Source organism: Xiphias gladius, chromosome 14 (genome assembly GCF_016859285.1).
Source record: "Xiphias gladius isolate SHS-SW01 ecotype Sanya breed wild chromosome 14, ASM1685928v1, whole genome shotgun sequence".
NCBI lineage: Eukaryota > Metazoa > Chordata > Actinopteri > Istiophoriformes > Xiphiidae > Xiphias > Xiphias gladius.
In genome coordinates, this window is record NC_053413.1 from 8,996,690 (window position 1) to 9,016,656 (window position 19,967).

Sequence of the window (19,967 nt, forward strand, 5' to 3'; positions counted from 1 at the left end):
TTGGCTTGGGAGCTCTAAATCTTAAGTAGTGTCTACTTTCAACCCCCTTTTCTCAGGTCTATGAGATGAGAGTTTCCACCCCTAAACTTCTAAGAATGCGTCATTTGAATAATTGTTCAAAACCTGAAGAGGTAAATCTAAGCACAAAAAAGAGCAAAGAATAGAGCTAAGTCCAAACAATTAATTCAATTTTATGTAGCAGCAACTGAGATTTTATCTTCACATGAATCATCTTGCATCCCCCAGATTTATCTGGATGGGTCCCAACCCCCAGCCTGCACATCACCGCTATGGACTACTTATCTAAAAGCTGTGGTGGAGAAAGTATTAACATCCTTTACTTACGTAAAAGAAGAAATACTGCAAAATAAAAAATACCTAATTACAAGTAAAATTCCTACATTTAAAATCTCAGTTAAGCAAATGTACATATCAGCAAAATGTACTGTAATGATTGAAAGGAAAAGTATTCGTAATGCAGATAGATGAAAATCTGTGAGTTCATTCAATTATATACTAGATTATTATTATTAATGCATTATCATGTAAGTAGCGTTTCAGTGTTGTAGCTGGTCAAGGTGGAGCCAATGTGGTTGTTTGATCTATACAGTGGTGGAAGAACACCAGATTTTTTTTTACATAAGTAGAATCAAATGCTAAAAAAAACAAAACAAACAAACAAACAAACTGTTACAAGTAAAAATCCTGCATTCAAAATTTAACTTCAGGAAAAGTTCAAAAGTATTAGCACCAAGAAGGAGTTAAAGTATCAAAAGTAAAAGTACCCAGACAGCAGAATAGCCCCTGTCATTGTCATGCCACTGAATCCATGCACTTTATTATCTCTTTATTATTAAGATTACTATTAATGTAGCAGGTTGAGGTGGAGCTCATTTGAACCAGCATACTTTAAACGTGTTACTATTCATTTGCGTTATATCTGGACTAGTGTTGTAAGTGGAGCAGATTATTAGAGGAGACCCGGAGCGCGCGCCGGCCACGACAACTGGCGAGAAGACCGTCTCCCGTAGAAACGGGGCGCCTGCGCAGCGACCGCCGGCGCGTGACGTCGGGCCCCCTGCGCACACGGACGTACTCGGGGCGGAAGCTTCCGCGTGGTCCTGTCAGTGTCGCAGCGGCTTCAGTCGGGGCGTCAACGGCGGTCGCGTCTTCGAGGTAAACCCCTGCGTTTTCGTGAGGGCTGCCGATTTACCGGCCTCACCGTTTGCTCTCCGACTCGTGGGTCTAGTATTAATGGCGCCCGCTCGAACCCCCATTTGACCCCCCAGTCCTTAAGGCGACCGTGCTCTTCGCGGTTGCTTTTACAGCCCTCCGTCCTCCTCTCCGGCAGGTGGACGGACGGACGCGGGCGAGCGGCAGAGCGCGCGTGACGCCTGTGCTGTTTCTTCCCCCCTTCTCAGGTTTGTCAGGATGGTTGTGCTTTCCAAGGAGTATGGATACGTGGTGCTGACTGGTGTCGCCAGCGTGGTCATGGTCGGACACCTGGCGATTAAAGTCGGCAAGGCTCGCAAGACGTACAGCGTGCCGGTGAGCAGAAGTGTCGCTCTTCAATTATGTAGCAGAACAGAATCCACTTTTTTTTTTTTTTTTCTTACTCGTGGCCACCGATCGCTGTCTCAGCGAGTCCCCAGGTTGTTGACACCGCACTTCGAGGTAGCTTGTTGAGAGGTGCCGGCGCCTACAAATAAAACTTGCCTTGCCTTGCAGTATCCTCGGATGTACAGCGATGACCCGGACACTGGAAACGTTTTCAACTGTATCCAGCGTGCACACCAGAATACGTAAGTAGAGACTGAAATATGGAAATAAACAACATAGATTGGCACCCTGTGACTCTGATGTCGCACCGAGCTTTGGTGAATCGTAGTAACAGGCTGTTGTCACCTCTCATTAGCCTGGAGTTGTACCCTGCCTTCCTTTTCTGCCTGGCCGTTGGCGGTTTGCATTGTCCCGTGAGTTTATTTTTGCACTGTCATACTACAGCAGCACTAACACACCACTCCCAGACACGGTGTTACATAGACATTCTTTAGCAAATCTGACACAGAACTTGACTAAAAGACTTTGTGATAGGATTGGATCGAAATTATAGGACCACTGTAAGCAGGGATCGTGAGAGGAATGTTTACTCTTCTTGTCAAATCTTATCGTATCTGAATGTGTTATCTTTGTGTGTGTGTGTGTGTGTGTGTGTGTGTGTGTGTGTGTGTGTGTGTGTGTGTGTGTGTGTGTGTGTGTGGCACAGCGACTAGCCAGTGGACTTGGAGCTGTATGGATTATTAGCAGAGAGGTGTACGCCCACGGGTACTCTACAGGAGGTAAGAAAATGCCGGGCAGTCCATGTTTCACCAGTGTTTTCTGCTCTTTCAGCTTACACTCAAAGGATGTTACTGTTCGTATTAATCCCATGCAGATCCTAAAAAGAGAATGCGGGGAGCGTTTGGGAACGTGGCCTTGCTCGGGATGATTCTGACCACAGTCAACTTTGGCCGCCACCTGTTGGGCTGGACGGGACCACGGATGGGGCCCTTCCGTCAAGCGCACTGTTGCTAATCAGCGCAAAGACTTTAGGCTGGGCTCACTTAATCATTATCATGATCACGACCATTCTACATAAACCATGTATCTCGAAGTGTGCGCGCTAACCTCTGATCAGTGTAACCGCTGAAGCCAGTAGTTCATTTTGTCAGGTGACCTGACCGGTTCTCCCTAAGGGGAAATACCTCATTTAGGATCATGGATGTGGTGTCTTTACAGACTAACACTCCATCTACATGTAGGATCTGTCAGTTTGTCTGGATGGCCTTTTCCCCTGCTCCCTGATTTTGAAGAAGGGAAACTTCAGAGGAAAATTAGCCTCCCGTGCTTGATGGACAGAATATCACCTTACGTTTGCCTTTGGTTATCTGAAAAAGCCTAATTTTGTACATTCATGAACAAACAAGTCTGGCTAGTCAAAAGTAATGCTGCTGTTCAGTAAAAAACACTCCATCAGTCCAATTATGATAATTATCTTTTTTATTTTTCACGAGATTTTGTTTCTCATACTGAAAAACGGATTATATTAAATATTACACATTGATTTTACATAAGCTTGTGCTTTTTTTATTGGGAGTTGAACGGGGCATTGATTGAAAGTAAGGGCATGGAAACTGGAGAGTGTTTAAGGGAGTGGCTTTCTCTTATTTCTTTAAGCTGAGTTATTGTTCAAAGTCCACATTAATCATCCAGGCAGATTCAGTAACTGCAGAGCTATTGATCTTAAAGTACTTGCACAACTTAATCATATTTGACAAAGGAAACTGGCCTTCACACAAGTTACAGTGACAAAGCATAATGTTTAAAAGCTCACCCTCATATCACTAGTGTTGTAAAAAAAAAAACACCCCACCCCTGTTAAGCATGTGCAACCTGGGGCTTCATAGTGGTTTCTGTTTTATTATTAAACAGGAAATCCTTATATCAATAAAATCTTACAGTCTACATTTCAATGCCACATTACCATACATCAGTGTTGGCACTTAACAGTAAAGTCACACTAGGTAAAAACTCAAATACAACAGTTTATCTGAATGATACTCCAATTAATACAGATACAGGTAATAACAAACTTCCCTGATGCTGCTTCTCATTGTCTCCACCTCTGAACAAATGCTATGCGTGCAAACAAATACATCCTCTATGAAAGTGAACACATTTAACAATAAGAGCTTGTTTTACCTTTACAATTTACTCATATTAAAGTCCATTGGTGGATTAAATATTCATCATTAAGAACAGAATAGCCAATTCAAGTTTTATATACCAGCATCAGACTATGATGATACAACTTCCAAAGCATGTATAACTACACATTAAAGGCAGCAACAATAAATATTTGCCACATATAATCTGGGGAAATTTGAGCAGTTGAATGATGACAGGCTTCTACTGGAAGAGAACTGGTCTGTTCTTCTAAAGATGAAAATCTTGAAATGTGAAATCACCTGCTTCTTTTGAATTTGGTGTAGATTTTCTGCAGGACCTCGGCTTTAAGACAACGCGTGCAACCTGGCAGTTTGGTGTGAAAGTACTAATACTTGGTCACCTGCGGGATCAAAATTAATATTCCTCAATTGTTTGGGGCATGTTGACAACTTTTCCATGTGTCTAAAAACCACTTTATATCCTCATTCTGTCTTTGTCCATCACTGTCTTATTTCTTACTGGAGAACCTGAGGTTTGTTAATTACTTTACATTGGAGGACTTAATGCAACCTTGATCCACATGACCTCATATGTCCCCTAGAGGGCATTGTGACCATTAGTGCCACATTTAAAGTGCTGTGCGTACATAAGGAGTCAAGTCAGGGATACAGAAAAAACATAAGGTGCCCACCAGACTGAAGATCTCCTTAACTTTAAAGGGAATGTGGAAAAAAGTTGAAGCGATACAAAAACCTCAGTCACAAGGGGAAACTCATCAGCAGAGCTGCAGCTGCATCAGGAAAAGGCTTTGCTCACATCCACACTGGTCTTCGTTTGGTGTCTGCTTTGCTTCTGTTACCTCTGAGTGGTTGAAAGGATGGACAGGACGCTTCCATCAGTAGGTGTATCTGGAGAGTGGCGTGTCCTCCATCAAATCATCCTGGAAGATTATTAAAACAAAACTTAGAGATAAGTTGTACTTATAGAGGAGTAGAGTTGTTAAAAATGACTTTAGAGCCTTAATTAATGACATCATACTTGCAAATAAGCTCAGTTTTACACTTATTGAACAGGTCATAAATTATTTTGTCACTTTTGCTCTGTTATCTACATATATAAATCTCTTCTTGTACAATATGTACTAATACACCCAAAAATACCTGGCAATACTGAATAGTGGGATTCAGTAGGATTATAGGTTATAGTTTATGTCTACTTCTCTGGGCCACTGACCCTCTTGAGAACAATTAAACTGGTGACAATGTGGAGAAGTTATGCTCCAAAATTTCCTTAAGGTTAATTTTTTTTTTTTTTTTTTTGAAAAACTCAACAAGCATGCAGCTAACTTTCGAAACATCAGCAGTGTGCTGGGAACAAAATTTGGTGATGACGGAATGCAATTGATGGCACAGCAGCTAAGTAATGCACTTGAATAAGGTTGGTGGTCTTCTGAGAGACTGATATTTAAAAAAGAATGGTCAAAAATGGTGTTACAGAACAAGACATCCTGACCTTTAGTATGGGTGAAGCTACAAATACTGGTGGAAGAAGTATTTAGATCCTTTACTTAAGTAAAAGTAGCAATAACACAGTTTAAAAATACTCTGTTACAAGTAAAAGTCCTGCATTCAATATCCTAGTTATGTAAAAGTAGGAAAGTATTAATAGCATCAAAATATACTTAAAGTACTTAAATTAAAAGTACTCATGATGCAGAATGGCCTATTTCACTATCAAATATATTACTGGATTATAGTTATTGATTCACTAAGGTGTAATGTGGGTTTCACAGGCTTTAACGTTGCAGCTGGAGCTAATTTTAAAAACCTTACATACTGCCGGCTAGCTTAATCCACGATAATATAGCATCATGTATTAGTTGATTTATATTTCATATGACTAATCTGAATCTGCAAAATAACTGGCAACTAAAGCTTTAAGATAAATGTAGCGGAGTACAATGTACAATATTTGCCTCTGAAATATAGTGGAGTAGAAGCAGAAAGTAGCATAACATGGAAATACTTAAATAAAGTACAGGAACATCAAAATTGTTCTTAAGTATAGTAATAGAGTAAATATACAGAGTTACATTCCACCACCAGCTTCAAAACACTACATCCTGCATTTCCCATAATGCAGCTGGATAGTGTCTTTCATTAGCCTCTTCCTGTCACTTTCAAACTCTGCACCCGCAGTTTGTAACCCAGGCGTTATGTTACAAACTTTTCACAGCTCCCTTTAAAAGCACAGTAGACATTGTACGACTGTTTGCTGAGTAAACTGCTGAGTAAAACTCCTCACCAAATCAGGGAGGGTATCTTTACCAACCTCACTGTGATGTATGCACAGAAAAGTCTTACCATGGGGAGATCCTGCAGCCGATGAAATTCTGGGTGGTTAGTCCGCTGGCGGAACTTGAGGAAGAGGATGACAAAGACGATAGCAGTGGTGACAATGAACAGTGACAGCAGACCAGCCAGCAGGGGGTCTAACGGAGAGCTCAAGTGGTACTTGGACCCGTTGAAGTCTTCGTGACACAGAAATGGACAAACATAAAAAGAAACACATTTTAAGACGAAATGAGAAAATAAAGCCAATCTAGGAGGCCTGAAGTAATGTTCTCCCATGTTCTCTGTCCATCACCTCACCTTCATCTCCAATATTAAGTTCAGATGGGACCTCCTGGTGTGTTGTCCCAGCAGGGCCCTGGCCTGGAGCTGAGGTCAGAGGAAGGTTTGTGGTCTGTGATTCAGCCTGTGGCTGGGTGGTGGAGGCGTGGGCTGTGGAGCTTGCATCCTGCACTGTGTGGGCCGGCTGAGATGAAAAGGTGGTGGTGGGATCTCTGGTCAGGAGCGTTCTGCTTTCGGCGGTGGAGGCGCCGCGAAGAGGGGCGGTGCTCCGTAGCGCTGGTGTGGATGAAAGGCTGTCGGCAGCAGCTAAAAGTGGGGATGTGAGGGTAGTGCTGTATCAATTCAAAACAGTACAGAGAATTCTTCAAAGGAAATGGACCATACACACAGCAGCCAGAAGTAACTGTAACTATAAACCACCCTGTTCATTAAAGCACATCACTCCCACTGACATTAAAGCTGCTGTCCATAATGTTTTTGTTGTCAGGGCCCGCCTGTCCTGCTCGACAGTGCCAAGAAACTCTGTTCAAAGCAGAAGCGATGACTTGTTTCACACACTGTTTGTATTTTCACACATGAAATCCACCTCGTAATAATGTGGCTTTGACCGTTTGACGCTGCTGCAACTTTAAGTGTTGTAGTGGCTGATTTAGACAAACAACAGGCATACACACAAACTTTTTCCACCATTGTGAACATTGTTTTGGCTCTGCTGTTGGAGGGGGCAACAATGTAAATAGGCAAACTAAAATAACTAAATAAACTAAAACTAAAATGGGTGAATAAATGTTAAACATCGGGATATCTAAAACCTGTATGGCTGCGACTCAAATGGTGGGCTTCACAGACTCAAAGGGGTACTACATTGATTTTGTATTGCACTTCCATAAAGTTGGGGGACTCATGAGAGACGGATATAAAAAAAAAAAGTATGGTCAAAATTGGAGCAGCAGAGGAGGCCAAGATATCCAGACTGATAGCCTGGGTCAAGCTCCAAAATCGCTGGAACCCACATTTCTCATGCAGCAACTAAATAGTGTCTTTTTGACTGGACCCTCCCTGTCGGCTAAAAGTCCACTTCGTTCAGACCTCACATCTTCAGTCTGTAAAGCAGGTGTTTTGGTAAAAAAAAAAAATTTCAACCTCAATCCCTAGCCAAGATTACCCTCATGACATCAATTCAATTCAATTTGATTTATACAGCGCCAAATCATAACAGAGGTTATCTCAGGGCACTTTTCATGTAGAGCACGTCTAGACCGTACTCTTCATAGTTATGTCTGGGTCATTTTTCAGACGCTGGAAAGCTCCCTTCCCAAACCACAGAGGACATTATACAACTGTTTTCTAGTCTAAGTTGCAGGTCTTGTGACGAGTAAACTGAACTCCATTTGTAAACTTGGTGCTGTGCCCCTTTAAACTAAGTGACCAGGAAAATAGAAACACCACTGCAGCTCTTGTTACTTGAATAAGTTCTGTCTTAATTATCTTAATTTGTTTGTTTGTTTGTTTTTTGATTTTTGACTGTTTGTTGAACAAAACAAGCAATGTCCAGAAAATGTCTACTTTCACCATTTTCTCACATTTTGTGGAACAAATGATTAATCAGTTGAGTGAATAGTTTGCAGATGAATCAGTCATGAAAATAATCATTAATCATTAGTAGTCCTAATGCAATCCAACCCAGCAAAACAAAGTGCAGCCTCAAAAATGAACAAACAACACAGGTCAGACTGTACGATGCTGGACTTTGTTGGACAAAAAGCAAAAAACACAACAAAGTACACGTTTTGCATTAAAAACAAAAGCACAAAAAAGTAGCAGCGATGCAAGTTTTAGCTTTTAAAGTTGACGACATCCACAGTATTCTACAGAGAGGGGGAGAGAGGTGACGATGACAGCTAAAGAGGGGGCACAAGTGTGATCTGGACGGCGGTATGTCATATTGTTTGTCATTTCTGTACTCCTCAAAGAGGCAACATGGCATCCGCCAAGGGGTTATATATAACTGATCTATAAAAGGGAATCTCCTAAATGAGGTTACGACACACATTCTCAATCTCAGTCCAGTCATGTGGGGGTCAGGGGAGGACTACGCTCCTGGAACGCTGCTGGCAATGGAGCTGAGTCTGAGGAAAGAGTCTGTGTTTGCAAACAGGCAGCTTTTAGTGTGCGGGTAGTTTTATTTTAAGACTCTAGTCTGGACAAAGTAAACAGAACGGACAGGAAAATTATAGCTGCAGAGTTACAGACATATGGATGAAAAGATGACCATAATTTCCGTGTTGATAACCGCTTCCTATAAAGGCCAGGACTTTTAGAAAAGAGACGACATATAAGCAGTGCATGCAGGTTTGTCTTGATTACCTGAAGAGGAGGCAGTGCCCGTGTGAGCGGTCGTGACAACGGGTACGTTGGTGTGTTGGGATGTTTCGGCTGCAGAGCTTGTGCTCAACAAGTGGGTGTTCAATACTGCATTTGTCGCGGTCTCTGAACCGACTCTTCCTTCGGTCTCGGTAATGGTTGTGGTTTCAGTTGAGGTTGCATCCCTGCCTGCAGGATTATGTGTCCCCTTTGGGACCTCATTCCCAGGATCCTCTGTCAGGTCAGGAGATGTCGAGGTGCCAGAATGACTTGGGAGGTCAGCCGGGTTGAGGACAGGGGGCAAAGCACTGCTCTGACCTGTAAAAGAAAAAAGATAGATCACACAAAAGGGACAGAAATTCATTAAATGATTTAAAGGTTCTGTTTATGAAATTGTGTCTTTACAATAAAGTTATGGCCTTACGATTCCCCAGAACATTAAGCAATTTGTTGAACCAACAGTCCAAAACCCAAAGATATTCAGTTTACTGTCACAGAAGACAAAAAAAAAACTGCAATATTTCAATATTAGAATCTGGAATCAGAGAATTTTGGCTATTTTTTTTTCTTAAAAAAAAAATGGTGATTAATTGATTATCAAATCGATTAATTGAGTAATCATTGCTGCTCCACAGTCCAAAGCCCAAAGATATTCAGTTTGATATTGTAAAAGAAAAAAAAAAATTCTCGCACTGGAGAGGCCAGAACCAGAGATTTTTATTTTTTTTTTTATTACATTTTTGCTTGGGAAATGACTCATTGCAGTCACGCACTGCAGTCTTCTGATAGCCACGTTCTGCAATTTTAATGCTGAAACTATGTGGCCCGGTTGCTGTTTTGTATTTTGGCGCTGATGGCCATGCATTGAATTTGCTTATTTATGAAAATGAGATACACTGAGAGGTCTAAATGAACTATGCATCTATTAAAAGTGAGAATAAATAAAATAGGACACTGATGGACCCAAATCGGAATAAAAAGGAGGTACTATGTAGAGGCCCTGTAAGAAGTTTCTATAAGATCGGTAGACTGTCGAGAGCATCCTGTGCTGAATCGATAACGAGCCCAGCTCACGTCAGCAGGATGTCAAGTCTGTCCAAACACAAAGACACCGACACCGGGGATGACACCTTACCTCTTGTCTGCGATGAGCCGGTAAGGACCACCAACACGAAAAACACCGAATGAATTTCCAATTTCATCTCATCCGCGGCCTCGCCCCTGCAGATCGCAATAAAACTGAGCGCGCGGGCTCTCGGCGGCAGCTCTGCTGTTTTAGCTCTGAGGTTTGTTTCCGTTACGTGATTTGACATGGCACATCATCGGCGCTAAAAATATCCTGAGGGAGTCGGGCAGAGGAGAGGCAGGGGTGGGGCTGCACGGCAGGCGGCGGCGGCGGCGGCGGGAGCAGCGAAGTGACACATGCGACTTATTCGAAGGAGCCAAAAGTGCCACTGCTCCCACTGCAGACGCAAGCTTCGCCCTCCACGCCCTCCCCCCCCCCCCACACACACACACACACTCACAGCCCCTCCGCTCCTCATCTGTTCCTCCGACATGCATCGGTTTGCAGCCGCTCTCGCTCCGCCGCTCCAATCAGATGTCAGTGCGTCAGAGGCGCAGTTGTCTGCGTCCGGAGCGCCCGTCGTGGAGCGCAGCGGCGCTGAACACACGCCGCCGAGCCGTGGGCACGTTTGTAAGAAGTCGGCTCGGGCAGCGGACGGTTGAACGGGCGCCGGGGTCCTGCTGGCGGCCGGCGTGAGACGACAACTTTTCGGTGCCCGCGGAGGTCAGTATGTCGTCACGCCTGAGCGCACTGCCCACATGTGTCCTGTGTCGGCAGCTGAATGACCCGCCCGCGTCCTCTGTCAGCGTGCTTTGGCACACTTTAGAGGACGGCGAGAGCTCGCTCTAATGACTTATTTCTACCGATCAGGCTTTTATTTCTGAAGGATCTCCGGGGGCAGCAGGAAGAAACCCTCGCGTTGCGCCAGATGGAGCCTCCAGCCAACCCGGGAGACAGCCCGGCGGAGTCGGAGTTAACGGTGGAGAATGTGGAATCGGTGAGTTAGTCGTCAGTAATCAGCCGGTTGACCGAATGACTGTTTACTGAGTCGAGCCTGCAGATGCGACTTCTGTAACACCACTTGAAACACTACTGCTAATTTGAATCCATGGGCTTGTGATTGAGAAGAGCTGCGGCATCACCTCGCATTGATACGGACAAATATTATTTGATGCAATAACTCAAGTGATGGTAAAACATCAGCAGTCTCTACAGATAGAAAAACTGTAATTGTAGTTTAACATAAGGACAGTAGACAGGCTGGACCTTTTGTAACATGATACCAGCTATAAGCATATGCTGTCCTAATAATAACTAACACCATGTGCCCTGGGATTAGTTGCCATGACTACACATTTTTTTACTCCATTCAAACAATTGGTCATCCAGTATGCATGATTATTGATGCTTGTTGAACATGCAGCTGTGCAATTAACTTTGAAATAAACTCTTGTGGGATCTGGCATCAGCCTGTTGCACAAGATGAAACAGGGGTTTGCGTATTTGTTGTCCTTGCTGTGGGAGTGCTGATTAATCTACTCTGATGCTCCTCATCAATATTGACCAGTGTCCTAACCTGTCATTGCCACCCTTCGTTTAGGAGTCCTCATTTCCTTTGCTTGTCTCTCGTCCTCCAGGCTCTCTACCAGCTTTACTTTGATCCAGACATGGAGCGTAAGAATGTGGCCCAGAAGTGGCTGACCCAGGCCCAGGGCTCTGCACAGGCATGGCAGTTCTGCTGGGCTCTGCTCAGCCCTGACAAGGTCTGTTGAACAGGACATTAAGCAGTGTTGTGTGGTTAAGATCCCCACAGAGTGCTATTCCGAACTGGAAAGTATGAATGTTTTGGCCATGTTTAGTTCAAAGCAGCTAGTTCATCTGTTACAGTATCTTCGTAACGGAGCCTGTCTCTTTGCAGCTCCCAGAGGTTCAGTTTTTTGGTGCCAGCACCCTCCACACCAAGATCTCCCGTCACTGGAACGACCTCCCCACAGACCAGCATGAGGGCCTCAGGATGCAGCTCCTCTCTCACATCTTGCACTTCTCCTCGGGGCCCAAAATGGTGCTGACTCGTCTGTGTGTAGCCCTGGCTTCTATGGCTCTTAACTTAATTCCCCAGGCTTGGTCTCATCCGGTGGCGGACATGGTGAGGGCTTTCCAACCGCAGAAACCTGAATCTGAGGGTGGCTCTGGTGCGGAGGCCTCTCAGGACCCCCACGCACACTGCCTCGCACTGCTGGAGCTCCTCACTGTACTACCGGAGGAGTTCCAGAGCGGCCGGCTGGCTCAGGCTCGCCGTGCCCAGCTGAGAGAGGCCCTGGCTGGGGAGTGGGCGGTGGTGTGTCCCATGCTGCGTCAGCTCCTTCAAAGCCAGGACTCATCGAACCAGGTGAAGGATAAGGTGCTGCGCTGCCTGTCCGGCTGGGTGGGGCTGGATGTGCCACTAGGGGAGAGTCATGAACTGGTCCAGGACTGTTTTGCCACGCTGTCCAATCCAGAGCTGTTTGACACGGCTGTGGAGACGATCGTGAACGCCATCTCACAGCCTGACTGCCAGAGGTGAGAAACATGCCGCATCACACGGTCATAAGGTCATAAGGTCATAAGGTTAATTTTCAGGTATGTGAATCAGAAAATGTGTGTGCAGGTACATCGATGCTCTGGTGAACCTGGTGCCTCTGGTGCTGGGTCTTCATGACCAGCTGAAGACAGCGGCTCAGGGTGGGGACATGGAAACCTCACATGGTATCTGCCGTATCGCTGTTGCTATGGGCGAAACACACTCCAGGTACACACAGACGCGCACGCTCACAACTCACAGCCAATAACCTCTGTACATGGCTTTTATTTCTTAATCTGTATCACTGTGTTTGTGTATGACAGGGTTTTGTTGGAACAGGTGGATCACTGGCAGGAGTATCTGGCGTTGGTCAACATGATTCTGTACTGTACTGGTATCCCTGGTCATTACCCAGTCAGTGAGACCACCAGCTCCCTCACACTCACCTTCTGGTACACTCTGCAGGTAATGTGTATATTAAACATCCAAGAGTATTTTTGTGTAACTCGTGCCTGACAAAGGATTTATACATGGGGCTTGCCACATTTTCGCTCCTATCTGCTTGTTGCGTGTTCAGGACGACATCTTATCGTTTGAGGAGGAGAAGCAGGCGGTTTACCTGCAGGTTTACAGGCCGGTTTACTACCAACTGGTGGACGTGCTGCTACATAAATCCCACTATCCCTCCCAGGAGGAATACACGTCCTGGTCCTCTGATGACAAGGAGCAGTTCAGAATTTACAGGTAAGACAGGAAACAGATGGAAGCCTTTAAGAAGCCCTAAAATTGATTTGTAGTCCTCCCTCACAAGAAATAAAGACTTTGGATCTGAGTGGACAGAAAGGCCAGCTTTCTGTCTCCTTATATTATACACATCCTCACACAGAACTACTTTGGAATAATCATTTATTTCCTTTCCAAAAAACTGTCCTCAAATACATTTCAGCCTCCCTTGGTGTATGGCTATACAATTTATGTAGTAGGGAAAAAAAGACTAAGCTAAATGCTCGTTTTGGCCTGCTAGATGAAAAGTCAGAGGACAAGCAAAGGGATTACAATTCATCTCGAGGGAGACGTGAATGTCTGTAACGCTACCGGATTCCATGATGTCGACACATTTCTGCCAACGCGGCTAAAAGCGGTAGCTACAGATTGAGCTTTGGTTTGCATCTTTAACTATGTTTCCTTGGCCACGTTGCTTTATAGGGTAGACATCTCTGACACTCTGATGTATGTGTACGAAATGCTGGGGGCAGAGCTGCTCAGTAACCTCTACGACCGGCTGGGCAGACAGCTGATGGACCCCCAACAGTCGGCAAGATGGCAGGTAATTAACAACTCTGATCTATTCCTTTCTTACCTTGTGCAGGTCTTTATACCTGCCGCTTTTAGATCGTCTTTCCTCCTCCTCCTCCTCTCTTGATCTGATGTCACATCTTCTCCTTCTCAAGGACACAGAGGCCCTGTTATTTGGCTTCCAGTCCATAGCTGAGACCATAGATGTGAACTACTCGGATGTTATCCCCGGCCTTATTGGTCTGATTCCCAGAATCAACATCAGCAATGTGATGCTGGCCGACACTGTCATGTACACCATAGGTACATACCCAGACACCGCCGGTTTTCTTTTCCTTTCCACGTTTCTCTTACAATTCATTCATAATAATGTTTGATATGCATGCCATTTACGTTCAGTTTCCATGACGCGTGCCCTCACTGCATTTTCCTTGTTGCCCAGGATCCCTGGCTGAGTGGCTGGCTGACCACCCGGTGATGCTGGGTGGCATATTGCCCATGGTGCTCCAGGGTCTTGTGAAGCCAGAGCTGTCTGTGTCCAGTGTATCTACTCTGAAGAGGATCTGCCGGGAGTGTAGGCATGACCTTGGCCCCTATGCGCAGGACATCCTGACTGTGTCACAGGTCAGACACAACGCCTCAAGTGATTCCGAAAATCATCATGATCATCTTTAAAGTTGCTCCGTTTATTTTTAACCATAGCGTGATTACTGTTTCTGTAAACGTACTGACACTTGTGTTTCTGTCTGTAGGATGTACTGGTTAAAGAAACCCATAAGGTGAGTAAACAGCCTTCAGCGTTTCCCAGTCCCATCTTATGCTGTAAGCAGGAATGCACCGACCGTCTCTCCGAGGACATCATGTATGTTGTGTACGGTGTGTGCTTCTGTGTGTCTGTGTGCAGAGCAGCCAGTGCATGTGGCTGATGCAGGCCCTGGGTTTCCTGCTGTCTGCTTTGCCGGTAGACGAGATTCTGGGCAGACTCCACTCCCTCATCACTCCTCACGTCCAGCGGCTGGATACACTGGCCCAACACGAGGTAACACTCATGTTAGTTTAAAACTGAAAAAATAAGTTCAGTAGATGCGTTTGTGCCCAAGAATCAGTAAAGCACACTATGTTATATTGTGTATATAAAACACTGTATATTTTATTGTTATTTTAGTGCTCAATTTAAGGGCGAGAAATATATTAAGAGTTTTAAAACTCACAAACTGAGCAGTTCTGCATCATCGCAGTGCTGGCAATAAGCAAACAACCCCACTACTGTCCTCACATTTTGGTTTAAATGTTTCTGTATCCTAAAAATAGTAAACAGGTTATACTGTATACTATTTAAAAGCATGCTTTGACTAGCTTAAATAAAGGTACAATTAAAAAGGGGTTTCAAATACTATAAGTAAGTATACTCAGTGGCCTTAAGAAATACACATTTGTAGCTGTATCTTTTAAATAGAATACTCCAGAAAAATAGTATTTGAGTGCATAATTAATAAGACTTCAGTTGTTATTGGTTGCGTTCTTGGCAAGTGTGCATCAAATTCACACTTTGCAGTGTAAAATAATCACAGTTAATAAAGTATTCTTCAGTACACCAAGAGTTTGTGTAAGTATTTTATCAGTAGTATTAGTTTTGATGGATTAGCTTTAAAAAGCTGGTTATTACACTTTCAAAAATTATACCGTAAATACACTACTACTCAAGTAGTTAAGTGCAGTTAAACTAAGCCTATTAATAAGTGAACCTACTTCACTTTAAATAAGTACACTACAAATCAGTACAAGATAGTATATGATAAGTAGATTTAAAGTGTACATTAAGTTGTGTAAATACAAGTATACTGGGAATAGAACTGAATATAAATAATGATAATGGAATAGCTTTAAAATTGATCACATTTTAAAATTTGCTCAATATATACTTTGCACTAATTCTCTATCAGTTAAAAGTATACTTAATATAAGGGCACTTTTAAGCAACACTGCTTCAGCTGTTAAAATTGTGTTCTCACAAAATACACTGTAGGTCAACATAATGCAGTGCACAGTTGTGAGAGTGGAGATAAAATACATTTTAATGAGCGAATCAACCCCCTTAGCCAGGGTGGCGGTCAGTGAGGAGATCAGGGTTCGCTGTCATTACAAGGCCTCACATCAAACCCAGCCACTTTGTCTCCCTCTACAGCCTAACCCCACTAGTAAACAGTCCATTGTCCACATCCTGGGGATGCTGTCCAATCTCTTTACCACTCTGGACATCAACAGGCAAGCAGACGGCTTAGAGGGAGGAGCCAGTCCCAGGCTCACGCCCTCACAGACCACACAAAATCCAGTGAGTTCAGGTCAAAACAACAGCATACAAAAACCGTCATAGAAACTAGCTCCATTATCATGTACCGTACCAGCTACTGTATTTTGGTACTGGAACGTAAAACAAGCATTAGATTACCTCAACTGTTTTCCTAGTTGTTTCGTTATACAGGGGTTCGTTTATCATCCTTCAGAATGGACCCGGAGCATTAGTCTTTCTGAACAGGCTAAATGTTTAAATATGCTGAAATGAATCCAAACATACTTATATCAAATATATGAAAATGATGTATTTGCATATACCATTAAATACATTTAATCGTTTTTATGTGATTTTTTTAGGTTGTGGTTGTGCTACAACAAGTGTTCACGTTGATCCAGACCATCCTCAGCAAGTGGCTCGATGACTCGGAGGTAGTAGAGGTAGGAGGGCTTTTACTGCTTGCATAAATATGTAATTATGCATGCGTATGATGTCGTGTGCGTGTGTGCATGTATGATTTGCCTGTGCGTGTCTTCACTGACTCACACTCACTCGTAGCGCTCCATTTGCCCCTTCAGGCAGTGTGTGGGGTATTTGACAAATCGGTTCGAACCCTCCTACATGATTTTGGGCCCATGGTGGACCAGCTGAGCGAGATGCTGGGGCAGATCTACAGCACCTTCCCTCAAGCCTCTGCACTGGACCTGGCACAGCAGGTACGCCCCCACAGAACAGGGCCTGCATAAAAGCTTTATCCCTCCAGCTGTAATGAAGGCTCTTAACGTGCTTTTGGGATCAAGATGTCATTCTCTTTCTTTTTGTTTTTAGATGGTTCACATATTTGCTGGAGACGAACATCACATCTCTAACATCAAAGGCCTCACTGAAGTGTTGACTTCTGCTACACTCACTCTATTTCAACAAGGTAATGCAAGGACATTTCTACTTGTTTCTAGGCATTGCCTTTCATCTTGCTCATCTTACATTTGTTTTGCAGGCCCGCGGGAACATCCTGATATTGCAGAATCATTTATGCACCTTCATGCTCAGGTTGGTCGAATGCACTTGTCCATTCATGCACATCTTCATCAGAGGAAATCTCTTCCTATCTACAGTACCTGTGTGTTCTTGACCATTAGATTCTTAAACGGAAACCTGATTTGTACCTGTCTGACCAGCTGGATAAAGAAGCTCTGTTTTACTGTGGTGAGTATCATCACATTCTTGTACTGTTCACTGGTGATTCTCACAGATATGTACAAATTTGTACATAAATAAAATGTTATTGTATAAACAAAAAGTGAATTTATTGAATATTTCAACCTTTTGACAACCAGTAAATTGCAAAAATGATTATAATGAATGGTATTGCATGATTTTACTCCTTTTGCATGTTTGATGTGATGCATTCTTTGGTCAAGTTCAATTTTGGGTCTTTCTAATATACAGGGGTGAAAAAAAAGTAACTGAATGCTTTGGAATTATCTGCATTTATGTAGGAATGTGTCTTAAAACATGGTCAGATCTCTATCTACATTACAATTATGAACTAACGCAATCTATTTAAACTAAGAACACACAGATCATTGCATTATTCTTATTCACAGTGAATACTTCATTCAAACAAAAGGTTAAAAAAAAGGTATGTGCCCACCAGCTGAAGCTCAGTAGACAGACTTTAACCTGACAAGGATGCTGTGAAACGATTTTCAGGAAGAAAGGTCCCAAAATTCCTTCCTTGTGTTATTAGCTTAAGCACATTGTGATTGTCTAGACTTGTGACTTAGACGAAGATCAGATCACATTTTATGACCGATTCATGCAAAAAGCCAGATAACGCCAAAGGCTTCCTTATTTTATCTTGCCCCTGTATACTGGGTCAACTTTTCTCACAGCTATTTTTTGTTGTTCTTTTGTCGCTTTTGCATGACCTCGAATTTCTGCCTGATTCAGCCACATTTCTGTGACTCATTAGCTGAAGCAAACATTTAAAAAAAAAAAAAAAAAAATTATCCTGTTTTCTCCAGGGATTCTATCGCTCAAGTTTCCAGAGACACCCACAGTAAAAGCTGCCAGTTTGTTCTTTGTAAGTCAAGGCAGAAATGAGCAAGGTTTCATTTTACACCCGATTTTTTTTGTGTAAATTCAGTTGGTCAGCTCATAGATTCTTGTTATTTCTGCCCTGTCCCTGGCAGACAGAGCTGTTGCCTCGGTGTAAAGACATGCCATCCCTTGGTGAAGTGTTGCAGAGGGATGGAAAGCTCCTGACAGAGACCATACTCCAGGTGAACCAGGCTTTTGACAGGGCATAATATGAAAACAAATGGAGAATTGGAGAATAACCACTCGAACTATTAGCTTTTAGTTCCAATCCAGTGAATGCTTTTCCTCCCTGGGATTTTGTCTCATTTAAAACTGTCGCCAAACTGTCTTCAAGTGGTGGCATACTGTATGTTTTTATTTCTGTCTCAGGCGGTTGGAGGTGGGTCTCCTCGCAGTCTCACAGAGCATTTCTCTGAGGTGCTGCTGAGTCTAAACAGACACTGTCCAGCTCTGTTGTCCCAGTGGCTGAAAGAAACACTACAGACTCCAGGATTCCCCTCTGGCCAGGTCTCCATGGAGCAGAAACACACCTTCAGTCAGCAGCTTCTAAGGTAAAAGCTCTTCTATTAATATTAGAGGCAAGTGATTTATCTACTTTAAAGCCGCTATACCCAATATTTTATTATTAACAATGGATCACCTGAGTACTTGTACGTGAAAAGGGGTTGCTCATAGTGATGAACCCACAGAGAATTATCACCTGACTCTACAGTTCCCCTCGAGCGCTACAGTGCGTTTTGGCGTCTTTCAGCTCATTGTTTTGGTTTTCTGGCCAACTTCACTGTTTTGGTTCAATCTCACTATTCTCAGAAATCCCAATTTTCCAGCTGCAGCAGGCAGCCGTTTGCAGTGAAAAAGCTCGAATAAAACCACTGTGCACTACCTGCCCAGCACCAAACGGCAGACGGAGCTGGTGAACACACTGGGGCACTCAGCAGCTACAAAAACCACATAACTCCCACAGAACTTGGTGGAACGCAAAACAGAGCTCCATAGAGTGAATACTGGACGATGTCCAGACACATGACTCCAAATGAGTGCTAATGTTTCTCTGTAACTGCTGGATGTGTAAATAGACAACTATTTGCTAGCGAGTGTGACATTTCAGCCTAAAAGGCAATAATGTCAGTGTTGTGTTTACAGCTTGTTTCCCCCATGTGGTCAAAAAATCAGATGTTGCAGATTTGAAAAATGGGAATGTAAAATTGCAAAAGAATGTTATCATTTGTGGTGATAAAAGATGCTGTACCATTTCAAGTGCCCTCATATTTTACAGCTGTTATATGTGAACCCTCCACATTACTGGATAATGTAGAGGCAGACACTGCTGTGCCTGTCGGCAATGGAAATAAAATTTGTCCGTATGATGAATTGCAGGCTTAACTGGGGAATTAAATTTATTGAATTCACACACACAAAAAAAAAATTAAGATCATTAGCCCCATCCCAGGACTTGGGTGCTGTTCAAACTATAACTCTATATATCTGTGGAATATTTAATTTGTCTCAGTCAGAAATGTTGTTCTCTTTGTCTCTGTCTTTCTTCCAGGGAGCAAACCAACAAGCGTCGCATTAAGGAGATTGTGAAGGAGTTTTCTCTGCTCTGTCGAGGCCTGCAGGGGTCTGGATACTCAGATTACTAGCCTGAGCTGCTAGTGCTGCATCTGAGTTTTCCTTCCTCAGTGGGTCACTGAGAAAGGTCAAAATAAAGTTAAAAAACAAAACAAAAAAAACAGATGGTCTGAATCTGTTTCCATGACAAATAGTGCCAAATTGGACTTGGGCAGGTGACACTGGACTATGAAAAACCGTAATACATGGACTAAACCAAAGCAAAAAACACATAAGTGGGCTGTTATGAGGATAAATGGACCTCTGTGCAACATGTTTTTCATAAAGTACCACTGTCAGTTCCAAAGCAGGATAAAATGAGAGAAAAAGTGT

The 19,967-nt window shown here is 43.4% G+C and overlaps 3 protein-coding genes across 6 annotated transcripts; 2 read left to right on the forward strand and 1 right to left on the reverse strand.

Annotated features, from left to right (window-relative positions):
- Window positions 1-1,048: 1,048 nt before the first annotated feature.
- mgst3a (microsomal glutathione S-transferase 3a) lies at window positions 1,049-3,108 on the forward strand. Its single transcript, XM_040144500.1, has 6 exons — window positions 1,049-1,176; window positions 1,422-1,548; window positions 1,729-1,802; window positions 1,916-1,973; window positions 2,267-2,339; window positions 2,435-3,108. The coding sequence occupies exons 2-6, from the start codon at window positions 1,432-1,434 to the stop codon at window positions 2,572-2,574; spliced, it is 462 nt and encodes a 153-aa protein (XP_040000434.1). The 5' UTR covers window positions 1,049-1,176; window positions 1,422-1,431; the 3' UTR covers window positions 2,575-3,108.
- Window positions 3,109-3,213: 105 nt separating this feature from the next.
- Window positions 3,214-10,015, reverse strand: LOC120799375 (mucin-17-like). Of its 2 annotated transcripts, XM_040144499.1 has the most exons (6): window positions 9,841-10,015; window positions 8,709-9,023; window positions 6,360-6,647; window positions 6,072-6,238; window positions 4,568-4,648; window positions 3,214-4,108 (listed from the first exon to the last, which is right to left on the reverse strand). In XM_040144499.1, exons 1-5 carry the CDS (start codon window positions 9,905-9,907, stop codon window positions 4,604-4,606), a joined length of 882 nt encoding a protein of 293 aa, XP_040000433.1. In that variant the 5' UTR covers window positions 9,908-10,015; the 3' UTR covers window positions 3,214-4,108; window positions 4,568-4,603. The 2 variants fall into 2 exon arrangements, with proteins under 2 accessions (XP_040000433.1, XP_040000432.1); XM_040144498.1 differs by having other exon boundaries at window positions 3,214-4,648; window positions 9,841-10,014.
- A 267-nt stretch (window positions 10,016-10,282) lies between these two features.
- On the forward strand, window positions 10,283-19,956 carry LOC120799037 (importin-13-like). Of its 3 annotated transcripts, XM_040143873.1 has the most exons (22): window positions 10,283-10,494; window positions 10,642-10,768; window positions 11,409-11,534; window positions 11,690-12,330; window positions 12,419-12,559; window positions 12,655-12,796; window positions 12,909-13,075; window positions 13,538-13,658; window positions 13,783-13,930; window positions 14,070-14,251; window positions 14,380-14,406; window positions 14,532-14,666; window positions 15,813-15,959; window positions 16,280-16,360; window positions 16,499-16,636; window positions 16,749-16,845; window positions 16,918-16,970; window positions 17,060-17,126; window positions 17,948-18,006; window positions 18,116-18,205; window positions 18,393-18,574; window positions 19,573-19,956. In XM_040143873.1, the coding sequence occupies exons 2-22, from the start codon at window positions 10,700-10,702 to the stop codon at window positions 19,664-19,666; spliced, it is 2,907 nt and encodes a 968-aa protein (XP_039999807.1). In that variant the 5' UTR covers window positions 10,283-10,494; window positions 10,642-10,699; the 3' UTR covers window positions 19,667-19,956. The 3 variants fall into 3 exon arrangements, 2 of the variants coding, with proteins under 2 accessions (XP_039999807.1, XP_039999808.1); XM_040143874.1 differs by lacking the exon at window positions 10,283-10,494 and having other exon boundaries at window positions 10,522-10,768; XR_005708776.1 differs by lacking the exons at window positions 17,948-18,006; window positions 19,573-19,956 and having other exon boundaries at window positions 18,393-18,501.
- The last annotated feature ends 11 nt before the right edge of the window (window positions 19,957-19,967 follow it).

Excerpts from the sequence above, each read along its gene's own strand:
- mgst3a (XM_040144500.1), top strand. The coding sequence starts at position 1,432 with ATGGTTGTGCTTTCCAAGGAGTATGGATACGTGGTGCTGACTGGTGTC. Across the intron at positions 1,803-1,915 it reads CAGCGTGCACACCAGAATAC|CCTGGAGTTGTACCCTGCCT; the intron begins GTAAGTAGAGAC and ends ACCTCTCATTAG. Across the intron at positions 1,974-2,266 it reads TTGGCGGTTTGCATTGTCCC|CGACTAGCCAGTGGACTTGG; the intron begins GTGAGTTTATTT and ends TGTGTGGCACAG.
- LOC120799375 (XM_040144499.1), bottom strand. The coding sequence starts at position 9,907 with ATGAAATTGGAAATTCATTCGGTGTTTTTCGTGTTGGTGGTCCTTACC. Across the intron at positions 9,024-9,840 it reads CGGCTCATCGCAGACAAGAG|GTCAGAGCAGTGCTTTGCCC; the intron begins GTAAGGTGTCAT and ends TTTCTTTTACAG. Across the intron at positions 4,649-6,071 it reads GGCTGCAGGATCTCCCCATG|GATGATTTGATGGAGGACAC; the intron begins GTAAGACTTTTC and ends ATAATCTTCCAG.
- LOC120799037 (XM_040143873.1), top strand. The coding sequence starts at position 10,700 with ATGGAGCCTCCAGCCAACCCGGGAGACAGCCCGGCGGAGTCGGAGTTA. Across the intron at positions 14,407-14,531 it reads TGGTTAAAGAAACCCATAAG|AGCAGCCAGTGCATGTGGCT; the intron begins GTGAGTAAACAG and ends GTCTGTGTGCAG. Across the intron at positions 18,206-18,392 it reads TGACAGAGACCATACTCCAG|GCGGTTGGAGGTGGGTCTCC; the intron begins GTGAACCAGGCT and ends TTTCTGTCTCAG.